Here is a 25,448-nt window from a genome sequence, read left to right as displayed (position 1 = left end):
ACCCCGCTTGCAGGTTGGTTTTAGAAAATTTGTCTTATTTTTCTATTTATGTTGGGAAGCATACTTAAAAAGAAAAGAAAAGCCAACACTAAAGAGGACAATTCACAAGAATAAAAACCCTCCGTTAGAAGTTTTGCGGATTCGCTTTCGGGGAAACAAACAGATTGGCTAAGCGGTTTTTGAGGGCCGAAATCAGCTGACATCACTAATGATGGGTGGTTGCGGGTGGTTCGCAAGTACTTCAAAAGCAGCTTGCGGAGAGAACAAAAAAGTTAAACACCGCTTCCACGAACAGCGAAACGCTCAACAAATGGAAGTTACCGGTTTTTTTTTCACTATTTTTTTTGCCACCTGCCGAAGACGACGCAAACAAACCATCACCCAACCGAACCGAAGCCCGATCCGGAGCAACAACGCGCGGCTAGCACATGCTGGCGCACGAGCCACGCCACCGTCACAGCATCCTCCAACGCGCGCATGAATTCATGTGCTCATGCATGGTTCATGCGAAGCCTCGGCGCAAAGCCCGAAGCTGTTCATCCCATCCGCTTCCATGGCAACCGACGTGCCGGTTGCAATCGCACGCTCCCGCTCTCTCTAACGGGCCCTTGCGCGCGCTTTCTCAGCTTTGCAGAGAAGAAGCGTTGGAGCTTTCCCATCATCTCCCGCTTCCCAGTCAGTGGGGGTTGGCACAACAACAAAAAAAAAGAAACAAAACCGAAAGCTCGCCAGCACCCGACCGATCGACCGAGCGACCAGCTGGACCGCTTTGCCGGATGGACGTGAAATGCCAGTCTGTTGTTGCGCTCGGGCGTAGAAAGTGGTCTCCGGCTGCGCTTTATCTCGTCACAAAAGAGAACAAAAGTGGCCGTTGCCGTGGCTGTTCGGTGTTGGTTCGCCAGTGTTTTACCGAGGGTGGCCAAAACATAGCACCCGGTCGAAGGCGAAAAGTAAACGCAAAGGGTGGCCCCAAACCGTAACGGGTGGCGTAATTTTCCAACTTTGTGTGTACGTGCATCGGTGTATGTTTTTAATTTGCTATAATATAATTAGTGTGTTAACATTTCGGTGAAAAACAAACAGCAAATGGGAAATGTTGCGAGAATTGGCAAACATTGTTCAGTGTAGTTCCGGGATTGGGGGATTGCAGATGGCGAAGATAAGAGGAAACTGACACGGCACGAGTGGCATCTCGTTTGATCGGTCGAGATTTTGCGCTAGACGTCGAATTAAATCCCTTTTTTAATTTTTTATTTTTTCCAAATTTTTTGTTGCACCACCAGAGTCAAGTGTCGCCAAAGTTGTGTTGGTCGGTTGGCGTCCGTGGCGTAAACACTGCCCGCCCACTTGTGTGAGGCGTGAAAAATCCAAAAAAGCACAAAAAAAAGAAACTGGACATCAAACGAAAAACTGCCTCAAACGGGAATCGTATGACCGATGGGATGGGGATGGACGTGTACTTTTTTTTTCTTTTAATTTGTTAGCCGTAATGTGTGATCTTTGGAGAGGATGGTTTTGTTTTTTGTTTCTCTTTTTTAGTACTTCATAGCATTTCTTGGCACCTTTTTTTCGGAGAACCCCATTAAGTAGGTGTCGTGAGGGAGCAAACACAAATCGGTTGGAGGTAGTGTGGTAGCATGTTACGACAAAAACTGTTAAGACCGACAGGGCGGGTGTCAGCTCTAAGCTCCAAGAAGAAGACTCATGCTTGACTATTACGAAAAAAAAAAGGCTTGGAAGACTTTAAAACAGTAAAAATATACGTTAGCTTTTGAAAGAATCGGTGCGGGCAACACCCTTTGCTAACGTTCGAGCAGCCTCTTTCTTGGAAGTCAATCCTTTTGATGTGATCCCGGATTGATAACCCGGATCAGCTATCACAAAATCTGTCGCCTTAGTTAAATCCGATGTTCCATCGAACGAAATTCACTGTCTGCGCGATGTACACAGCTAGAGCGTGGAATAATTAGAGCGTTTATTGTGGAGGGTGTAATCATACGCCCCATGTAGCATTTTCTCCTTCACATAGCACAAGAACGTAGTTGTCGAGGATGCGCGTCAACCGTGATGCAGCGTGAGCATGCATACACACATTAGCGCCTGGTGCGGGTGAAAATGCGCAAGTGAATGAAAGTGTGATGCAGAAGCGAGCATAGCAAAAAAAAGCAAAAAAAAAAAAACACATCCCCCCGCCAAGACGCAACAACAAAAAGCAACGGGGTGCGTTAACACACACAACGAACTGCCGGGCGGTTTTGGCGAGAGCATCAACAAGTGAAAACGCATGCACGCGATACCCAACGATGACGATGATGATGATGATAGGTGATGCTGGAACAAATTGTTGTTTATCGAACGCAAGGCACAATCGACCGTGGCGAAAATCGCATGATTGACGTACTGAAGTGTGTGTGTGTGTGTGTTTTTCAAAGTGACTTGATTGAAAATGTGAAATAGGGAAATGTGAAACAAGGGTGTTTTTTTTTTAATTTACTCAAGTCAATTCTCCTCTCCTTTTTCACCAGGGAGTTATTAAAAAGACATTTGCGTGTTTGGGGAGGAAATAAAAAAAAGAAGATTACATTTGATAGGGGGTTGTTAAATATGTCAAATAATGACCAAAAGTTGTGACAGCAATTAAGCCAAAAATTTCCAATTGCGTCACCGATCATCATAGCAAGCCGGAATGTGAAATGTCATTTCTTTTCTCCTTCTCTCAGGGTAACAGCAACATAGATACGAGTGTGTGTGACTTATTCTGTGTGTGTATGTGATTGTGCCCTGCAACCATCGTTTAAAGCGAGTGTCCCCGACAAACAGTCCTCCAAATGATTCCACATCGAACTGTACGGCTGTATCGATTGCAGCGAGCGGGAAGCGTTTGGAACGGCCAACGGTCGGTGACGACGTTTGGTGGTGCAGTGCTGGCGGTGATGCTACTGTGTGCCGCCACCGTGGTCGGCAGGGCTGAGGGATACAATGCGTCCGCGGGCAGCAAGCCGGAAGACATGCCGAGCAGCGAAGAAGGCGAGCAATTGATGCCACAGGTAGGACACGCAGCGCAGCGGTGGTCGTTGGGCAAGAGGCGGAGAGGAGTAAAAAAACGAGTCATTGTAGTAAATATGCTGCTATTTTTTAATAAGTAATATTGCAATTAGCTATAATTTCATTAAGCAGAGATTAGGAAGAATTGTAATTTAAAAATACGTTGCGATTTTAAAACTCCAGAAAAAATAAATCCCATCCAGTAAACCCACTGTTTACCAGTACTGTTCAAGCACGCGCTGGGGGGTAAAGTTCACCGCCACCGCCACCGGCAAAGGTTATGTTTAATGCACGAACGTAGAAGACACCGTCGATAGAGAGACAGGATAGGACAGAAGAGAGGGGATTGTGGATCGATTGAGCCATGAAAAATGTAGTGACCGAGTGGGTAGAGAACGGATACAAGCCAAGCAGAGTATCCCGTGGGAGTTATTGCTGGGAGGAAAAAATAGAAAACAATCGCTCTAGAAATAGTTAGTGCGATGGGGCAGATCGCAGATCCTGGGGAAGCCAACGGATCGAATCCCGGCCAAAATAGTCATGGGCCTGGATTTAATTGGATGAGCAGGAGTATTGAATTTTTAATCACTTGCTCTACTTATTTGCGACCTAGCGCGACCGGCATTTGGGCCGCAGCACACGCCAATGTTGGTGTAAAGTTTCGCTACTAAATAACTAACTAAATCATCTCATTCGCATTATTGTATTACAAGCAATTTCGACTACATTACGGCGATGGCGCTTGATTAGTGGAGTGTAATGTAGCGAATACAAAGAGGCACAATGTAGCTACTATCTACGCCCAGTGCTTTACGATGAAAAGGAAGAAAATACACACAAATTAATAATGCTTGCGCGTGTAATCTACTCTCCCGTGGAAGTGGTTCGTTCTCCCCAGCTTGAGCAGCTCCCTTGATAGTGTATAATAATTTGATCAACATCGTGTAGGTACAGGCCCAGGCAACCCGAGAAGGGGTTCGTCCTAGCCCCGGTTGCATACTCTACATCACCAACGCCATAGCCTACTACCCGGGTGGAGTATATAGTTTCATCAACTTGCAACCGAACGATCGAAGGCAACAGAATAGCCTTACGAGTTACGAGCCTAGCCGGAAAGGCCGGGGGGGAGGGGGTTCAAATAAGAAATTCTCACAGTCCTGTCTTCCGTTTTTTTTGCTGGAAACCGGTGTCGACTGATCTGTTCCGTAAAATAAAATACCTGCATCAAATTTTCACATAAATAAAAGGAATCCCGCCCTGCACGGTAGCAACAGAGGGGACTTGAGCGATGATGGGTGGCCCGTGCCATATCGAGGGCTTTTCGTTCGAAAAAGCTGCAAAGATAAGATGCAAATTTAGCACAACTTGCCCAGGCCGGCTTGCCTGGAAGAGGGTGGTAAGCATTTTCCCTTCCTACCCCCCTCTAAGTATGTGCTGAAGTTCCCTTGCCGGCTGCAACTACCGGAAGTGTGCAGCGGGGTCGGGGCAGCAAAAGGGACACACAAGCATAAGCTAAAGCGATATTGATATGAATATTTTAATATCCCCCACCATCCCGATCCGCCGACCCAGGAGCCATTGCCAGGAGCTTCATCGTCGGATGGGGAATTTCGCATAAAAACGCTCCCAGCAGCAGCAGGAGCAGCTCGAGATGTGGCGCGCGCTCGTACACGACACACGAGACAGCCTTGCGCGCCGTATCCTTCTTATCCGGCTAACTTCTGGTGCCTGCCGCGAAAGAAGTGCTGCAAACAAGTGACTAAGCCTTCAACTCTCTGCTGCCATTCCTCCACCCCTCCCCTCCCCCCTTCCATTCCCGCCAATTCCCTGGTGGCGAGGCATTCCCGGAGTTCGTTCGTCCCGGTTGTGATACGCCAAGCAGTGGAGCGAAGTGATGATGATGATCAAATGAACGCCAGTGATTTGGAATATGTATGGCAGCGGGGTTGGGATGGTTTGGAAGCGCATAGTATTTGCATTACGGGTTGTTGATTTTCTTGTCTCGCTTGCCGCTGGTCCCTTGCCGCGCCCGCCAGAACAAAAAGAATGCCTCTGCTACGATTTACAGCGCATATCTCGGAGCGCTGAGCAAGCCCGTCCCTGCGGAGCGTTATACCCGAGTGAGCAGCAGCAGCAGATGGTGGAATGCTTTGGGCTTTGGAATGTTTTGTTGTTGTGCTCGAGCAAGCAATAAATGGAAAGATAACGCATTGAAATTTCCATTTCCGAATGCCTTGCCCTCGGGACGATTTTTGGAAGGATATTTTAAATGCAAAAAAAGAAAATGCTCCGACCAACACCACCAACGCCACACTTCAAAAGCACACGGATCAGGTTGTGTCGAGGTGTACCTGATTTTTCAGATGAGCGTTTTATCTCCAATTTTTTTTGTTGCCTCCCCCGACAGGTACGCTCGGTTTCCATTAAGAGACTGCCCCAAGGATGGTGATGAAACGGAAGAGATAATTGTAATTGTGTATGAAATGGGCTCTGATGCTGAAAGCTATGCAATAAATACAGTCCCGGTCCCTGGTTGCCATAACGATGAGAGTTCTTTTGCTGTGCAAGCAGGACGCATGATAAACACAAATTCGTTGTAAATTGAAAGATAATCTTAAGTGATGTGTCCTATAATACGTTGAGTGTTGAATAGTGTGCAAGATCTGCAATATGATCTCATTATTTGGTAGTGAGATGGTGTGACTTCCCAATATCGGTAAGCCATCGTTCATAGAATTCTTGCGGCTTTTGGACATTCCAGCGTTCTCCTGGCCGCCGCTTTTGGAAGAAAGATTTATCAGACGGAGTTCTAGTCCGTAGCCAGTGTGTGGATAATTTCATTGTAGCAAATTATGCCTACTAGGCGCTAAGTGACTTTTATCTATATGACTTTCTATAAGCATGAAAACTCGTTCAACTTTAAGGCATTTGACGACAAACGGTTTCAAACACTCCGGGAACCGTGCAAAGAGATTCAAAATTCGTATTTTAAAATGTAAAGTTATGTAGTAAGAATTTGGACTCTGATTCAAACATAAAATGAACAAAATGGTATGGAAGTAAAGTCCAAAGATGCAAAGATGTGCAAAAATTCATGTAGAACTTGAGGTAACCTTCATCCACTTTCAAGACGACGGCATGATCATCGCATGATGGCAACTAATAGTGTCAATTATAGTAAGTGAGCTAGTAGATATAGGATGTAGCGTGTTACATCTTACAGTCGTTTACGCTAAATTTTGGCTCTAACATACCTTGTTTTTGTCTTTAAGGTGCTCAGTTTATTTACAGTGTGTCACAATTTTTGCCTCCAAGGCATCAATTTTCGACTGTAAGTCAATTGTTTTGTTTACAAAATTTCACTTACTGTCTGAAACTGTGTGTTCCAAAAAAAAATAATCAATTTAAGTCAATTAATTAATAATCCAATGGATATAATTTAAAATATTTATATTGTCATGCCAATTTTTGAAGTTTAAATGGTGTGAAAAAATTGGCATGTATTTTCCGGTGTAAAGTGTGTCTTGAGAATATATTAATTTCATTCGTTTTTTTATCAAAAAAAAAAACAATCAAATGAAATATTTTTTGTAGTGTTCTTTGTAGTTTAAAATTACGATTGACTTAAATCAGCTCAAATAGCTTGTAAATGTATCATGATCCTTACAAGAGTCGAAAATCGGTGACTTTCAGACAAGTCAAGAATTGATGCCTTAGAGCCAAAATTTGATGGCAACGATTAACGACTGTATTAAAAAATATCTGACCAAACTGCTGCTCGGAACATCAATTTAAAATGTGATAGAACAGAACAGCATTAATTGGTGGACTTTCCTTTCATAAAACCATCGCTTGGTAATCAAAAATTGATATCCCAACGCTACGTTATCAAAAACCAATATCGGTGCTCGTAGCTTTCTCGTTAGTTGGATAAAAAAATTGCATTGCTCATAGCGCACCCCAAGCTTCAAACAGTGATCGTATGCCACCAGTGTATTATTCCACCCGTATCTCGCCTGCGGTGTGTGGTATGCAATATTAATCTCAGACGAGAATCTATTTTACTAGCTATGAATCCTAACTCGCAACGAAGCTACTAAAAACCAATCGCCAACCGTTTTCAGTGCACCATGTATCGCCACACGCTTTTGCCCTTGTGTATCACTTGTTCGACACTTGAAATCATCGCCATCTCTTGATCACGTCAGTCGACACAGTGGCCCTTTCTTTTTTTCTTTCTGTTTTTTATTATTCATTTTCATGTTCACCGACGCTGGGTGAGTTCCTTTCTCGACGTCTTTCCTGCTCGTGTTCACAACATGACAGCCTTCATTTTACTCCTTGCTCCGGAGCAACACACATGCACACCGGGATGATGCATCAAACCAATTCTTCGATCGATCAAACTCTTTTGCTTTTCACTTATTTCACTCTTTTGTTTTTATGCTGCTGCACATAAACCCTATGTGTGTGCGGGCTCACACGTTCGCTTCTTTCATGGGAGCCGGCGAAGCATGCCGATGCCATTGCACATTCGTCTGGCATGCAACATGCGCCCGGCATGCATCATGCATCAAATTCCCCTGCCCGGGCGCAGCATCCTTTTTTCGCATGCTGTGGCGTCTTTGGGCCATGCCGATTTTCACCACTACGCGGCTGATTTTCACCCCAAAAGAAGGGAAAGATGGTGCAGCCAGAGTGGTGGTGGTGGTGGTGCTGCTGCTGCAGTTGCTCGTGTATTGGAAAGGCAGGAAAACTAGCCAATCCCCTACAACAACACGGGGGGCCGCTGGTGGATAGGAAGGAAAAGATTTCTCTTTTCTATATCCACGGCGGAGGTATCGGCCACTGAGGCACGTACACGTTCGTACACAGATTTCCTACGCTTCAATGAACCGGTTCGAATGGTGGAATGCCGACCACCCGTTGAACAACTGAGCCGGCCCAACCCCTCTCTTCTGTCCACTTCATCAGGCACCGCTTTTCTGCTTTTATGAAAATTAACGCCCGACCGGGGATGGAAATGGAAAAGAAAACTCTTCTTTTCGATCCACACACACACACACACACACACATGTGAGAGTCCTTCGGTACGGAAGAAAGGGTGGGCCGCTCGTTCGTGTGTTGTGTACCACCCTTATTGCCTCCCTTTGCGCGCATTTTCTCACTTGTGTTGCATCGCAAAAAGGTTTCGCACGGGGACGCGAGCCGGCGGCGTGCCGAATGGAGCGATGAAACAGAATTGATAAGCTTCTTACTTTCCATCTCGATGCATTCGCGTGCATCGAATGCGTACGTGCGTGTGTGTGTGTGTGTGTAGGGGTGCCTTTAGTGCATCGTTTCGGCATTGATCGATGGTATGCGCCGGTCTCTCGATACAGCTGCGGGAAACTGCATCGACGGTGTGGAGTGTGGTTGTGTTTTATTTTTCGTTCGGAGAAAATATTAATCATTTTCCGTCCGGCTCCATATGTAGCAAACGATCGTGTACGGGATTAGAAGTGGGGAGGGAGAAATCATTTTCCCCGTGATGTGAGTTCCGAGAAAAGAACGCGATTTCGGGGTAGGGAAACCGTTTTACGCCAAAACGTATTTCATTCGCATCAAATGCGTTTATGTGCAGTAAAAGCATCGAGTTCGAATGATTAAACACCGGTTTGTAGTGATTGCTGGACAGGGTCAAAACGTTCGTCTATGAAACAAGCTGCACTGCACTTTTTTTCTCATTCAATTGATTGATCGAGGGAGAGAGAGAGAGAGTCCCAATACCAAACATGTCATGCGAAATTATTATTCACACTGCTGGTTATGACAATCCAATGTCGAGGGAAGAGGGGTTGTCTGTTCAATTTTTAACCAAAAACCAGCACCCTTGCGGTAGCATAAATTAAACCACAATCAGCATCAGCCCACCGGGCATCGCTCCAACATCGTGTGCAGTCGAGCAAAATGCACGTGTCTGCTGTGCACCGCAATGCTGTCGAATAGTTTTATCGCGCGCAATGGCTGGAGGGATTTTCACACGGTATGTGTCAACATTAATCAGCACTCCCGAAACCGATCACTCCTGTCCCCCTCCCCATCCCCCATTCCTGCTGTTCTGCACCACCTTTCCCCCTTTTATTTTCCTATCGCGAGAGCCAATATGTTGTTGTGTTTATAGAAGCAACCGTGTAGGAGAAAAAAAAACTATGTTTCCGTTTTCGTCCTAACAACCAGCAACAGACAGAACATGAAAGCTGGTTGAAAAAAAAAAGAAAGAACGATCCGAACATACACCAACATATTGCGGGGAAAATGTGTAGAAGAAAAAAAAACGGTTACAATATAACGAAAACGTTGTGACAAGTGGACAAACACCGGATTCGCACGCCACACTACCGAAACGGCTCAATCAAATGGTGCTAGCGCATCAGGGGTGCGGGAAGGGTGTACATACTACAGGTATAAAAAATGCTTAAAACAAATGACAATAAAACGTGGAAAATAAAAGACTAATGGTGCACATTCTGCCCGGCAGACGAGCTAGCAAAACAATAGATAGTGCGCACAACCCGGTAGCGCTCGGCTCAAAAGTTCATGTGATACCGGTGTGGTAGAGAGAACAGTGTGTGCCAGCAACAACGTTTGCCAGCAGACATGGTTGTAGTGCGTACATTCAAGTAAATAGAATACCAAAAAGTGCACTGTCTTTCATTTGTTAAGATTGGTAATGGACGTCTACTGAAATAACTGAAATAATTCGATTTGTGATGGGAACTCTAAAAGTACTCTTTAGTTAATCTTTCGATTCGAGAACTTCCAAACGTCGACAATTACACGTAGAAATATCTCGATTTCGTCAATAGAATACTGCTAGAATGAATAAAAAATGGCAAAACCCTCTCCATCAAACCGATCGTAACTAGACTCTACAATAAAACCCTTCTATTAGAAGCAACTCGTTGGGCGAGTCCCGTGGTATAGACGTCAACTTGCACGCAACATGTTGTAACAGCATGCTCGTCATGAGTTCAAGCCTTTGACTATATTCATAATCGGAAAATCAATCCTCTTTAAGTCACTGAATTAGATTGAAGAACCAAACTCCATTAGTAAAAGATATAAAAGGGTGTCTCTCTGCCTTTAGTTAGTTTCTTAGTTACTACTGTTGGTTGCTACCCCAAATAAATAACTTCGAATATCCTAAAACCAACGAAATTTAAGTATACACGACGACAATCGGTTGCTCGTAAGTAGCAAGCCAGCAGCCCAGCAAGCCAACCTGTTCATTTTTGACTAAGGTTTTCGCTTTGACCCTACTAATCACTTGCCAACCATACCGAAATTTCACTAATCCTACTATGCATTAGGGAAACCCTGATCCTCCGATGCCTGATGCCAATATTGCTACCGCAATTAAATACCCTTTTAAAATGGACGTCAAAATGTCCCCCGGCAAAACCACCACCTGTTTGCGGGCTGTCCGCTAGCCTTGTCACAAGTTTTGGATCCAATTATGGCTGGTGTGGTTGAGAAAATTGTTTTCCCAGTGCACCCTCTCGACGTAGCACGAGAGCAAGATTGGGCCAATTTTCCGGGCGCCACTGTACAGGACACGCGGTCGGCGAAAGATCGATGTTGTACGCCGCGGAACACACAGGTACAAACAGGATCCCGGGGGGAGAGTGGTGAGCAGGATGAACTGCCAGAAGGAAAAAAAGTATAAATTTCTGCTGTAGTTACGAACACACACACACACACATGCACGCGCAAACATCAACATGACACGTGGTACGAGGGCGCGCTTACGGCAACGCGGTTTGGCAACGTTGCTGCGCGCACAGCACATCATGTTTGCACAGCTGCCAGGGAGACAACAGTAATAACTGTTAATCAAATTGTGTGTGTGTTCGTGTGTGTTCTAACGAGTGCAAAAACGTAATCTACGCCACTCGAAAGCGCAAAGCGTTCCGGTGTAGAAGGGCTTCCGCTGGCCATGATGCTTCATCAGTAGTAGTAGTAGTAGTAAAAAAAACTGGCATCTCTTGCTGTTATGAAGCCCCGTTGTTCCGATATATGAACCATTAAACTACATACCCACACCCAGCCCCGGAAAGCAGATAGGGTTCTGTTTGTTTTTGGTTGTTCATCTCGATGTTTTTGCTGCTTCCTTTTTGTTGTGCCCATCAAACCAAAAATGCAAAAGCTTATTCGTGAAAAAAACAACAACAGGAGCGGCTTGGCAGAAAGCAGGCACCCCAGGAGGAGCTTCCGGTGGAGCATTTATTTTGATGATTATTGTGCCCGGGCCATACCAAGCCAAAGGGCCGAACGTTTGCCGTTTCGGTTAAAATTGTTACTGTTGGAAAACAAAACACAAACTGGCCCCGGGGCAAAACGAAGCCGATATTAACATGCACGCATGGGTGGGTGGGTTTGTTGGGTAAAAATAAACCACAAACCGTTGCTGCACGCGTGGCCGAGAGACCGAGGGTAAATAAAACCGCCACGAGAGATAAATGTAAGACCCACATTGCCCCGTCCGTGCCGATAAGCACTTGCGCACGCAAAAGGATTGTGCCCGGGCAGGATAGGGTTTGGGGCTGTATAACGAGCTTTTTCGTTTTAATCCAATTTTCCTTTTCCTGCTCTTCCGTTTTTCTACCTTCGGCCGAGGACGAGGGCCTGCACGCGTTCAGAAATCACTTCATTCGGCTGGATTAATAGCATTAAATGAAACGCGTATCTTTCGCGGTAGCACCACTTGTGGACCAACGCTGACAGGACACATGGACTCATCAGGGCCGAAAACTACACAGTTTTTTCTTCTTCCTATTCCTTCTCTCGAGTGCCTTCATACCTATAGGTTGACGAGTTTTCTCGTCGCGCCGTTGCTCTTTTGTGCACGCCCGCGGTATTTCATAATCTAATTTTCACCAATTTGTGCCATCGACAGCGTCCTACGACCGGTGTCTCACCGTCACAGGATGAAATTAAACTCGGCGTACCTGATTGGCACCAAGAGGGATATCTGTGTGCGTGTGTGTGTGTGTACGACGATGTTCCGTTTAGTTTAGAAAGCCACGCCACACAGCATCCGTCGGGCAGCGGTCGTACGATCGGGTTGACTTTTGGCAGGGTGATTTGGGGGGAAAGTCATCGTTTTCCAATTTGTTTATGGCTGTGAGCTATTATTGCTGGATCGGTAATCTGGCCCTTCCTTCGGCTGCGGCGCTGTTGTGATAGCTGGCCGGTATAGGTAAACTGTAATTGGAAATGAAAATATTAACATTCGCACTAGAGAGGGAGAGAGAGAGAGAAAGCATCGTGTGACATGTGACGGTTTAATTACGCGGCTGTTTAGCATCATAAATCCTACTCCCCTTGTAGGAGGGCAAACATTTTGCCCGCTGGCTGTTAACGCTTTAATGTACGATTAATTAAGGCAAATGGTTGCATTTCTAGTGAACAAAAAGCACCTATCAATAATGGGTGGGACAGTAAAAACTATTTGTTATCTGCATACATACATACGGCACGTCATTGCCACACCGTACCGCACAATCAAACCTCATTAACTACACCTCTAACGAATCCGCACGAAGTGTAGTGTCAATTGTGTGGGTTTCTGCTTAAACTGCTCCGAAAACTAAATGTTTGAATAAAGCCCATCCTTCCCCATCTCTCCGTCGGCACACATCTCGGTGCACCACATTTCAATCTATCCGGCCATCCGGTATGGCCATTTTACCGTTTCGGCGGTTCCATGAAAATTGTCTCTCTGCGCTTGTTCGTTGTGGTGGTTCGTTTTTTTGTGTGCTCCATTCTGGTTGAACAATTGCAATAAAACCACACGCGAATCCGATTCTCCCAAATCCACCATTTCATCCCCCAAGCCGTATGCACCAGTGAACGAAACTGGTGACCACACAAACCGGTCACGGTGTGGGTGTCACTACGGAGCGGTGAATGTATGTTGCGTTTTGGAGGTTTTGATGGATTTTCGACCTTGCGAACCTTAACCACCACCAACAATGCGAAGCGGTGTGAACCTATTGTCTCTGTGGCGCCTACACAGGACGAAAGGCACGGAAGGAACGAGTGTGTGGCACAGGCGCTGACCTAACTGAACCCCATCCGTACTGGTGAGCATGCATAAATCAGCGGCAATAAATCGATTTATGCTTTTTGCAACGATGTTGCCGGTACACCCGTTAACCACCGGGGCAGCATGAAACTTTGCCTTGCTTTGCCAGATGGTGTACAGGCGCAGGTTTGGTGGCTACATGGCGAAAAACTGCAATAAGAGTGCGTGTTAATGGCAGGGGGTAAAGGAGGGTGTGGTGGTCAGGATTATGTTTAGATGGGGAGAAGTACGTTGGGGAGCGGCTTTTTGGCTGGTACACGCAACAATCGTATCATATTTCGGAAATGCATTTCAACGCAACCGATTCACATTTCAGTGATGCTTGCTTATGTGATTTTGGTGCATAAAGAGAGTATTGTCGAGGGCGACCATTGAAAAGAGATTTGCTATGAACTAATTATAGTTGTGATGTGATTAATCTCAGTATTTTACCATGAATTCGACTGATTCATCAATATTGTTAAACATATTGCACTAGGATATATTGTTTTTCATGCTACTTATCTAGTTTAAGCTGGCGATACTTTCTTTCGTCACGGAATAATGCTACCTTTCTTGTCTATCAAGAATAATATAAGATTTTTTTTATTCCACTCTAACGTTACACGATTTATAGGCAAATTATGCTTCCGTGGGTGACAAGAAAAACATACAATAGAACATGTAGTAAGCGTATACAATTATGCAAAACGAAACGTAATATGACTGTTATGTGATAAGAAAAACAAACAAAAAAAAACCGCTACAAAGCCACTAAATCCAATCAGTGGTTGTGCACAGCTAATACTAAGTTAAGTTAACCATAACAAGAGGAAAGTTTTGATAGATTTTTTACGAATTTTGATTGCAAAGGTTTAAGCAAAATAATACTATTTCATGTTCAGTATTTGCTGCACCGTGAACTAGAACATACGCTCGTTGCTACAAAAGCTTTATATGCTATTGCATTAAAGCTTTATTCATGTTCAAGTCATGTTGCCGTGAAGCTATTTGGTGGTGGTTGATTAGTTGTTCGCTGCAAGTGCGCAACCGTCGTTTCCGATCCGATTGAAAATGGGGGGTTTGTCAGCGATAACAAGTTCTCGGTATTAGAAAATAGTATTTCAAAGAACCCGATTCAATCAGAACGGGTGCTCCACAACATGGTTGCTTTGCAGTACAGTTTACACCCCGCGAAGGGTGCACCAGCTGCGCAGTATCTGCTTCTCCCCGTGCCGATACTCGATCAGCAGCCGGCGGATGTGATGCCGGTTGGTTTTCAGCAACGCTTCGTCCTGCTCGATCGTGGTAGGATAGCGGAGCAGCATGATCTTCATCACCGTAGCCAACCACCGCTCGGTACGGGCGCACAGTTCCGCGGGCAGTAGCGCCTGGTACGTGCGCAGCGTTTGCCGTTGCGTCTCCTCCATTGCGGTATATTCGTCCAGCTCCTTAGCGGTCATGGAGGAAACGCGGGCCAGCGAGATTAGTTCCTGGGATATCGGTGTAGTTGTAGTAGCGGCAGCTGGTTCCCTGGCGGGCCCAAAACTAAACGTTCCCGTCGTCGGCATGCCGAGCAGCTCGAGCAGGTGCGCCCGCTCCTTGTACAGGGGAATCGCGGGCACCAGGGTAAAGCGCTTCTGTACGTTCGCGTGCGGGTTACGGGGGCAGACAAAGCTGAAACAGGGAAGATATGCCAGTGAGCAGTGTTGAGATTTTTTTTAAATGATGGAAAGTGTGAACTAATAAAACATCTTCTTGCTTGCTGCTGCAACAACTTACCCATTGTGCACGAGAAATTCGGCATCCGTTCTCGTGCCGTAAACGATGAAAATTGGTACGCTGGCGGTGTCGCTTACTTCCCGCGTCAGGCTACACTCCAGCTGCTCGTTGGTGGCGTTGTAACAGGTTTCGGCCACGCATCGAGTCTCGTTCGCGGTGTCGGGAAATGCGTGGTTTGCCATATCCCAGAGCGGGATCAGTGCCAGCGTGTGGTCCATCCCGTCGAACTCGGCCAGATTGACCGGTACTTTGTTCTGTCGTGTCATAACCGTCGAGACAGCCCAGCTGTGTGGGATAAGCAAGGTAAAGAGGAGCAATCGGATTTAGTAAATTTCTACCTCTATTGTGCTGGTTATAGAGGGGGAGAGGGATGTTTAATTGCTAAATATCATCGTAAGAGCATATTAAACGCTGCCGTTTGCTGATGCCTAACAGTCCGCAAACAGACCTAATAAAATGGTATTAATGTGACCAGTAACATAGTCACTAACGAGAAGGTAACATCGATCCAATGCAAGCCAAATACGCACACACACAACATACATACAACAATTTGTTTAGCAAATACCGAACGTAAGCTAGCAGAGACAGCTAGTAGCTCGGTAATAGTCGAGGGAATAGATCATATATCGATCGTTTCGGAACAAAAGCAAACCTTCCCGCACTGCAAACTTTCACACCGGATCGAAAGCCATCGCCAGGATTGTGGGCATTGCTACTTGCAATAAAGTCAATTTTCCCCTAATTCCGTTGCTTGGCTTGTGCTATGCCTCTCCAGGCTCCGCTTGCCGATCGTGGTGGCGGCAACATTGCCTAAGAGGACGACGATATGCAACAGGGCATATTCGGTTCGGAAATAAACCTCTGGTCCACGCTGCAAGCTGTTTGCCAGGCAATTTATATCCGATTGGGTTTCCAAGCAAGCGGGCAACTGTGAGCCGGCGGTGAGACGGAGGACAGTACGTCGGTGCAATAATGTCCGAGTGGATGCCGGGATGGACTGGACCGACCATATGCTAGCGAGAGCGAGAGCGAGGAGAGAGAGTTAAATCAATTCTACTGGTGATATCAGCATTGCAAACGCATAAATTTGAGGCCCTCCGGTGCAAAGGAGGGGGCAAACTTCTTGGAAATCGTTGGCCCTGGCGTGCTCGAGAAACTGGCGAACGAACCGCATCTAGCATCTAATAGTGTCGAGAGTGCCTCCGGGAAATCGATTGGCCGCTATTAAGCTTGTTTTGGCAAAGTGCTGAGCGTTTCACGGCAAATCACACAGCCCGGTATTTGCGAGAAGAATGTTAAGCCGTTAAAAGTATTTCAATCAATCTCATGCTAATTCGTACTAATCTTGAGACAGCCTGCGGCAAAGGGGTGGAAGGAGTTCTTTTTGTGTGTATTATTACAAGACTGCCGAAACAATGGGGGAGGAAATCACAATCCTTCCACAGCCAGCAAACACGGGGTAAGGCAAATATGATGAAATGCAAATATGTTCCTTCCAACTTTCGCCAAAATTTACCATTCACCGTAACAATGTAGCGGACCCAAACAAATAGAGCCCCCCCCCCCCCCCCCCCATTCTGCACACATATCCTTTAGGCTTTGGAGCTTATTTCCTAAACAACAAAAAACATCAACAAATTCATCCTTATGGGAAGAGGTATGGGAAATAGCAAGAAAAAAGGGGACAACATTTTTCCCCACACAAACCCTTTCCGAAGGCCCCTCCAGGCCGAGTCTCACCCCTATCGTCACTGCGTAAAAACTCGCCCATCCGTGTGCGGCATTCAAATCAAACGGAAAATGTCAGCCTCACTGACTTTCTCTCCCTTTTCCAGCGCTGTGTGTGTGTGTGAGGATGTCTTGCTTAGGATCCTTTGGTTTGGAAAGAATGCCTCCCAGGATACGTCCCCGGTAGTTGGAAAGATATCCGATGTCCTTCCTGTGTCTTCATCCGTCATCCAAACACGATGAAACATCTGAACATGATGACGATGATGAGGATGATGACGGTGAGACATTGCCGGCAAAAATTGCCACTAAACCTCTGCTGCCACTGCTGCTGCTGCTGCTTTCCGATCTACCACCGTTGGTATTGAATGGAAGAATGTCCTTCTTTGGTCCTGTGTGTGTGTGCGTGGTTGCGTGAAAGGACTTTGCTTCGGACAGGCAGAAGTAATGCAAATCGGATCGGAGATCGGAGCAGTACCGAGTTTGGCCCCCAAAACGCATGACTGCACTTTATGAGGGTTGTCCGATTTATGAGACGTGGCTCTCGGGTATCCTTAGTGATGTTAGGATTTTGTCAGTCCACTTCTCTCTTCCCCTCCCTCCGCCCCCCCCCCCCCCCCTCCTAGTCCTATATTTAGTACGGACTCTAATGAAAACCCCGGCAAACACAGCTGTTACCGCCCGAACCGGGCCATCGAAGTGGAACTAGGCGGAGGGATACGAGAATTTAATAACTCAAAGTTTTGCCGTGACCCATCTAATGGACGGGATCCCGCCGCCTGCAAACAGCACACAACATATCAATATCGAAATGTGACGGCAACCTGTGTGTGTATGCCATTTATTTTGCAAAAAGTGGCTGTAACATTTGTGTTCCTATCATTTAAAAATAACATCATTTATTGGCCAACAGTGGGGGTACAGCGCAAAAAGGGCAACCAATGCGACGAGGGGCTTTGGGTTTGTTTGCAGTGGAGTGGATGCATAAATGAAATGACCTCCCGGTCCCGGTGAAGCAGAAGCAGTTCGGTAAACAACAGAAAAGGGCCAGATTTACACCCCGGCTGGGTAGGTAGAGCAAGGATTTAGCCAGAGTTTAAAGCCGCCTCCCTACTCGTTTCTGGGACAAGAAAAATGTGCTTAATTTCGAACAATAGAGAACCGGGTTTGACCATACTCTGGCCATATGCTTTTTTGCCGCATTCTCACAGACAATGTTGTGCCCACTGTGTGTCACCTTTACTTTATGATTAGTTTTGTGATGCGTTATGGCCACCCGTTGTGTTCTAATTGCTTTTCCATGTTTTCGTATCTCACTCACCCAGCAGAGCATGCGAGCTGCCGGGCTTGGCAGCCGGAGACGGGGGGCATTGTGTTGGAGGAGTTGGTAGGGCACAACAAAACACCACACTACAAATAGACAGTGTTTCAAGCTAGTTTTAGAATTCCCAGGAACTGAGGCGAATTCGGATTTGCAAGTGGACAGATGTGGGTCGTGGGGGAGCTCACTGGAAGCCTAGCCTAGCAGATGAGAACCGCGTCCTGATTTATCTGTTTGTATTTACGTGTGTGTATGTGGATGAGATACATATTAGCAGGACGGTAAGTTTTTCGTATTATTCAAGGTAAATGAGCTTGGTTTTGCCAGCTAAACATAGCAACCGCCGAGCTCAATGGCCATGGTATAATGGTTCAATATATACATATTGGATGCTCTAGAAAACATTCCAATCGTGAACTTGGAGTGGAAAATGGAAAGCTTTTCAGACAATCTGAGCGCATCGGATCGATGCTGGCGTCCGATTTCCGTGCTCTTCGCCGTCTGACCTTTCGGTGGTGGAGTTAGGTCCACTTTGTAATGGAACGGGAAGCTTGCTTAACTGACGTATTGCGCTAATGGAAAGGAAGGTTAAATGTCAATTGCGAGTTCACCCGAAACGTTTAGTTTGCAGGTTCATTATTGAATGCCAGAATTTGATATTACGGTATAACATACCATTAAAAGAATCGTTTCGTTTGGGATACAGCAACTACCAACTGCGGCCGTAGGACGTAGTAGGTAGCTAGAAACATTGAAGCCTTGAGCCCTGCTGCATTGTGCGCATACCCATTTAATTGGCTATTAGTATCAACGCACTAGACATGCATGTTCACATGTGAGATGACGTGAAATGCTGTTCGAACGGCTTTCCCGATGTTAATAATAATGTTTCTCAACCCATCCTCTCCTGCCAGGCACTCTCGCTAACGACACTGCTCTCGGAGGATCCAACGGCGGCAGCGCTGCAGCACCAGCCCGGCCAAACCGATGCATCCCTGCAGCCCCTGGCCGAGCACGGCCCGTCGGCACCTTCCAGCTCACCGCCCGACGGACGCCGGCGACGTCGGCTGGGCAGAAAGCGCAAACGTCGCCCACTGCAGGACGACTATTGGCCGCCGGCCGCACCGGAAGATAACGATACCGAATCGAACGTGTTTTCCTCCCCGACGGCAGCGGCGGCCGGGACGCGCGGATCCGAACGGAAGCGCCTGCCAGCAGTACGGTGGGAAGAGGCGGGACAGCAGCAGAAGGTGCCACCGTCCGCCTTTCGGCAGGGTGTTCGCACGAATGGCAACTGGAATCATCACCAGCAGCATCAGCAGCGCGCCGGCGACTGGATGCACAATCCCTACACGGATGCGGTGAACGTGGAGCAACCGGCGGCGGCAGCGGCGGCAATACCTGCAAGACGACTCCCCGGTGGACAATCGACTGCGGCGGCATCGGCCGGCGGGAATTTGCCACCTATGGATGCGAATAGGTCTCGGCGAATTGCCGGCGGCCGGCCGACCGAACCGTCACCGACCAATGGGAAAGCGTACCGGAAGCCCTACTCGCAGGCCCGGCGCACCGAGGAGGAACACGGCGATGGTGGTGGTTCAGGAGAGACGGCCGGCAAGCTTCCTGCGTCGGCGGCCGATCTGAAGGCCCTGCTGAAGCAGTCGGACGGGCTGAGTTTGAGCGAAATACTGCAGCAGCGCAACATTTCCCTGCAGGATCTTATCAAGGGCAAGCAGATGGCACTGGCCGCCCTGACCCAGAGCCCGCTGGACGCGACCACAACGACGATGCCGTCGACGGCTGGCGAAACCGACCCGGCGTCGACCCTCTCGCCGACACTTTCGAGCGTACGGTTTCGGGTGTACGACGATGATGGCGTTACCGGGCGAGTGTCGCAGCCGGGCGGCGAAACCACCACCGGCGCGATAATGACGAGCCCAACGACGAGCACGGTGCTACCAGCACCGGCTAGCGATATGCTAACGACGTCCGGCTTCAATGGTCATCCGCTGGAGGACGACGAGTCGAGCAATGCGGTTGGCGATGATAACAACGGACAGAAAGGTGGTGGTGGTGGTGGTGGTGTGGGCAACATTTTCCCAACGGTGGAAATCAAACAGCTCGCCCTCAACCCGGTCCTGCCCGTGCACAAGGAGGAGCAGCAGCGCGTGCGACCGATAAAGGGTGTCGCCTCGCGGATACGGCCCGACCTGAGCAACACGCACATCCGCACCGAACCGGGCCTAACCACACCATCGACGAGCGGGCCAACGAGCCCATCGCTGCTGCTGCTAACACCGACCACCCGGGAAAAGTGGACACCGTCGGCCGCCCTCGTCGGGCAGCGGGCCAAGCAGCAAACGACCGGCGGCAGGCAGCGGCACCACGGTTACGGCACCACCCTACCGGCCAGCTTTAGCTCGTCCGGTTCGGCTGACCGGCTGACCGTGACGACGGTCGAGCCACCGACGGCGAAGAAGCTCGTTGCGCCCAAACTGAGCTCCGTCGAGGCCACCTCCATCCTGCCGGAAGCGGAAGCAATGGTGGAGCTGTCGCCCGATCGGCCCCTTCAGCAGCATTTGCTTCGCGTGCCGAAACTGAAGCCCCGAATCGCCATCAAACCGAAGCTAACGAACGTGGTACCGCCGACGCTGCCCGCCGATTCGAACGGAGCAACGGTGGTGTCATCGCCGTCATCACCACCACCCGACAAGCGGCCACCGGCGACGAAAGATCCACTCAACCTGTCCGACGTCGAGCTGGAGGATGACAGTGCTGGGGAGCGAGGGACAGTGGTTACAACTGACCTGCCGACCGGCAAACGGCAACCGCCAACCCGCCAGCACCGGCTGCACGATGACCTGGAGGACGAAGGGGAAGAAGAGCCGCGGCTGAACATCATCGAGAAGTTCACCTCGTTTGCCGATTCGTCGGCTGGTGTGCGACCGCAGGCCACACCGCAGGAGGAGCGCGACTCCGAGCAGGAGGAGGCGGCGGTGGCCGATTTGATCGGCCGCATCAGCGAGCACACGCAGCGCTCGTTCACCGACAGCCTGGAGGAGCTGTACCGCGACGTGACGGAGAGCAATCCGTCGCTGTTTAACGACCTGTCGCCGATCACCAGCGCGGACGAGCGGCGCGAGCTGCTCGAGCTGATGGAGGACCGGCGGATCGGGTCGCGGCTAGCGAAGGTGCTGTCCCAGCGCAACATGACGCTCGACCAGCTGCTCGAGCATCGGCGCCGCGGTTCCAGCCAGCTCCATCTGGCGGAGATCGCGAACGGCAAGGTGAAGCCGATCGACGACAAGATCGACATCGTGACGGCGTTCGAGCACTTTCCGCGCTTCAACATTGGCAATCTGCGCAGCATCCGGCCCGACGACATCAAGCACGATTCGCAGGGCTTCAGCTACTTCACCTCCATCATCAACATCCGCCCGTCGGACGAGGGCTACAGCAAGGAGGCCCGGGCGCTGCAGCAGGACCGGCACCGGTCGCGGGCCGCCGCCGGCAGCAACCACCAGCACCACCATCGCAGTGAGTCGCATTTTTTAGTGAAGGGCGGATCGAAGGATAGGCTGCTCGTGCCTTCGAGAATGTCCGCCGCAATGGAACACGCGTACGGCAGCAATGGTGAGCAGCAGCACGGGGCTGCCGGCACTGGGGACGACCGGATGGATGTGGACGGCGATCTGCTCGATCTGGAGCTGTCCGGGCACGGGTTTCAGCACCACCGGGGCTCGGTCACGATCGAAAGCACGTCGATGCCGGTCGGCGTCCGGTCGGCGATCGTGGCCAGCTCGGCCATCGTGGGCGTCTCGCTGCTGATCTTTGTGGCCATCTTTGTGGCGTGCCGGGTGCGGCAGCGCCGGCGCCAGAAGCTCAACTACACGGAACACTTCCACATGGCCAAGGGGCGGCTGCCGATACTGCATGGCGGAGTGGAGCAAGAGCAGCAGCAGCAGCAGCAGGCCCACAGCAGCTGCACACCGGCCGGTTCGGGCCGGTCGAGCAGTTTGGGCGAGCAGCAGGTCGTCTACACGACGCACCGTGCCCTGGCGGAACGAACCGGCGGCACCGGTGGGGCGGGCGCAGCGCCTACAGCGACAGCGGCGGGCCGGCAGCGCACCATGATGGATCCGAACTCGGTCGAGATACAGGACTACCTGTGGGACCGGAAGCCGTTCCAGTAGAGACGGGGCATTTACGCCGTAAATCTGGAATGTCGACGGTTGTGATAGCACATGCTCTTTTTATCTGTTTGTGTAGGTGAGTGTGGCAATAATTGATTGCATTGCTATCGTAAAGTTGTGCAGCGGAAAGGAACTATTGGGAAGATTTCTTCCCAAAAAAAAACCGACAGCACTTCGTTTTGGATGTGTTTGTAATTAAGCCAACTTTTGCTGCCAACTTTCGTCAACAGCACAGCATCGACCCGAAGCATTGATTTCTATGGCAACAGTAGCAACACAATCCGCACGTGGGCGTGGGTAGTAGTGTGCATTTTGCATTGCTGGTCAAAGTTTAGACAAACTTTCGGTTTTCCCCATAACCGCCACAAGCTTCTCGGATTGTGGTGCTAATTTCGTGCTAAAACTTTGAAGCTCTGAAAGGGTGCAATTTAATTACACAAACCGCTATCGCTCGCCTGCTCGCTCGGCACGACCACGAGACGTAAAAGTTGCACTAACGCAGCGCGTACCCATTTTCTTATCTTTCCTTTCAGATTGGTCTCATCACACCGAATGAAACAAAACAAAAAAACACAAAAAAGAAGGACAGCACCGACACCGTATCGAACTCTTATTGGGGCGTACGAGAAGTAAGGATGGAATTCCGGCGCGCTGTTGATGCCCTCGTGCCCCGAAACGGTACGGACGGTAATCCTGTAGCCGTGGGGTATGCAGCAGCAGCAGCAACCGCAGATTGGCGACATCTCGGGCACACGATTGTCCATGCAACATGCGACTAAACTTCCCAGGAATTGGTTATTTAGATATGGTTACGAGCAAAAGGACCAACAAGGTCGGTTGCGGCCGTTCGTTGCGCGTAGAAAGGAGGAGAGCAGCAACGAACAACAGTAGACCAGAGTTTCCAGAGTGATGTATTAAAGAGACAAACATAATTATCTACACAGTAGACTAGTAACGTGCGTACGTTGTTAAGAAGCTTAGGGAGGAGATGGAGCGGGAACGAAAATCTTGTAAGATAGACAAAACCAATGTGCAATATTATGATGTTCGAAAGGAAGAATAATACATTAATTTAGAGCAGCGATAGTGTAAAAACGACCCGCAAAACGACAACCCGTTGGCGGTACGCGTTGTAGCCCGGTAGGGAAATAATTTATAGATTAAAACAACGATGCCCCGTATGTCCGTTTCTTTTAAGGATAGGTTGGGATGGTAGAATAGGAGTTCGAGTTGCCCAACGCCCGCCTGATTGAGCACCAAGGGGGAACACTAAGGAGGGGAACACTAAGGAGCAATCCGACTTAACGTCGATGGTGAAACCAATCCGAAACTCTCTTAAATTACAATAAATCTAATTAAAAGGCAGTGGTGGTATCGTCCTCTTTTCCCTTTGTAATCTCAAACTCACCGGAACACATCGTACGTGAAGCAGTCCCGCAGCTCGTCCACCTTCTCCTGCACAAACCTCCGGATGAACCCGTACTGGCGGGCGATGTGCTTGCACAGCTTCAGGGCCGGCAGAAACGCGTCCGTCTCGGCCAGTTCGCCCATGTCCTCGGTCGTGTAGTAGAGCGGTGTCGTGTACCGGTCGGGCAGCAGGTCCAGGTACGGCTTCCAGTCGCTTTTCGCCCGGAACCGCTCCATAATGAGGGCGAGCGCCAGCATAATGTTGCCCTGCTCGCTCATCATCGCGCCCGGCATCAGCTCGAGCAGCTGCCGGTAGCGCGGCTCGTTGGTGACGTAGAAAAACATGCTCCTCGGTACGGTGATAATGCATTCGCCGGCCGGTATTGGCCCACAGGATTCCAGTCCAAGGCCCCCGTACTCGGCGTGTTCGGCGACGCGAACATTGTCCACCTGGCAGCCCCGCTCGACCGCCCACCGCATAAAGTGGGCAACCGTTTCCATCCGCGGCCGTCCGTTGGTGGTGCGGAGCTTGGGCTCGACGCGCCGGATGCGGTCCAGCACGCCGGCCATGTCGCGGTGCTGGGCCAGCAGCTCGTCGGCACCGTTCGCCTCCCGGAACCCGTGCTGCATCAGCTCCTCCACCAGCCCGTTCAGCTCTTTCACCTTACCCTTCGAGAGGGCTTTGGTGGGGGCGCCGCCGTTCATATTGAGGCGCGGATGGGGGTGGCGTGGTGGTGCTGATCCGACTACGTTGTCACGTGCCGCGCGGCCCGTTCTTCTACCCCGTCGTTATATTGCTTGTCACGGTGATTTATGTATTTTTGAAAGTTTTGTCGCCAACCCCCCTTCCGTGTTTTGTTCGTGTTCTGGGGGTCTCCGTCGTCTTTAGAGGGGATATTTATCACCTACGCACGCACGCACGCTCGAATCCACATTAAGGAGTGGGGGGGACTGTGAGAGTTAATTTTTCTATGCTCCTTTGATGAGATGTCCCAAGCCAAGCAAACCTTCCCCGCACACTAGATTGGTGTGTGACGAGTCCGCCCCGTACTTAAAATAGATTCCGAAAAAATGGGTCGTGCGCCGTAGATTGACTTGCTTGCTCGCTGAGGCGGAACGCGATGATCTACTAGTGAACCACCCGTACGGTCGGAACGTGTGTGTGTGTGTCCGAGGTCGAATTTGCAACACTCCGCTTCCTTCCCAGTTGCTGCTGCTGCTGCTGCTGCTGCACCAAATTCCTTACGATCTTGTCCCCGGTACGCCGGCAGCTGAAAGCCACACACTTGACAATATCGTAATTTTCCGATCAAAACACACACACGCGCGCGCGCACGCCGGCAGAATAAATGATCTTTGCCGGTTGGCCGATGCACGATCGGGGTTGAGCCGACTGTACCAAGCGTGCAAGCACAAATTGCCCACTCGCCTCTTGCTGCTCACCCCGAGCGGTCGAGGGTCCGGTGGCGAAGTATTTGGACTATTCGAAAAACTACTCAAACATGCCCATCACCGCTGACAGGGACCGGTACGTAAACAACACGTAAATTACCCACGGCTACACCACACCGGAATACCACACAAATCACCGTCGTACTTATCACTCGCACCCGGACCGGCGGCCACTGCTGCTCTCTGTGATCACGGCTTTCTTGCACAACTCAGTACACAATCACGCACACTCACACACACCCTTTTCGACACTTGTGGGAGGATAGGTCCACTTTATCCGCTTTTCCGCTCCCAGCAAGATTCGGAACAGAAAAAACTGAGTTAAATTGCATAAATAGGCATCGAAAATGCAGCGAGCTGAGGAGCTACGCGGTGACGTGCATGCGTGCTGAAATGTTGTTTCTTTGCA

At 49.2% G+C, this 25,448-nt stretch overlaps 2 protein-coding genes across 4 annotated transcripts; one reads left to right on the top strand and one right to left on the bottom strand.

Annotated features, from left to right (window-relative positions):
• Positions 1-23,582, top strand: LOC120949538 (uncharacterized). Of its 3 annotated transcripts, none has more exons than XR_007452012.1 (4): positions 1-1,008; positions 2,721-3,047; positions 18,902-22,256; positions 22,714-23,582. XR_007452012.1 is itself a non-coding variant. In XM_049606351.1 (4 exons), the coding sequence occupies exons 2-3, from the start codon at positions 2,829-2,831 to the stop codon at positions 22,178-22,180; spliced, it is 3,498 nt and encodes a 1,165-aa protein (XP_049462308.1). In that variant the 5' UTR covers positions 1-1,022; positions 2,721-2,828; the 3' UTR covers positions 22,181-22,218; positions 22,714-23,582. The 3 variants fall into 3 exon arrangements, 1 of the variants encoding a protein (XP_049462308.1); XR_007452011.1 differs by having other exon boundaries at positions 1-1,022; XM_049606351.1 differs by having other exon boundaries at positions 1-1,022; positions 18,902-22,218.
• Positions 13,715-25,448, bottom strand: LOC120949539 (actin-histidine N-methyltransferase). The gene is made up of 3 exons (XM_040366908.2): positions 23,589-25,448; positions 14,936-15,220; positions 13,715-14,830 (listed from the first exon to the last, which is right to left on the bottom strand). Exons 1-3 carry the CDS (start codon positions 24,290-24,292, stop codon positions 14,338-14,340), a joined length of 1,482 nt encoding a protein of 493 aa, XP_040222842.2. The 5' UTR covers positions 24,293-25,448; the 3' UTR covers positions 13,715-14,337.

Source organism: Anopheles coluzzii, chromosome 2 (assembly GCF_943734685.1).
Source record: "Anopheles coluzzii chromosome 2, AcolN3, whole genome shotgun sequence".
NCBI classification, from domain to species: domain Eukaryota; kingdom Metazoa; phylum Arthropoda; class Insecta; order Diptera; family Culicidae; genus Anopheles; species Anopheles coluzzii.
Note: the sequence above shows the minus strand (reverse complement) of the source record. Positions and strands in the feature narration are given on the sequence as shown.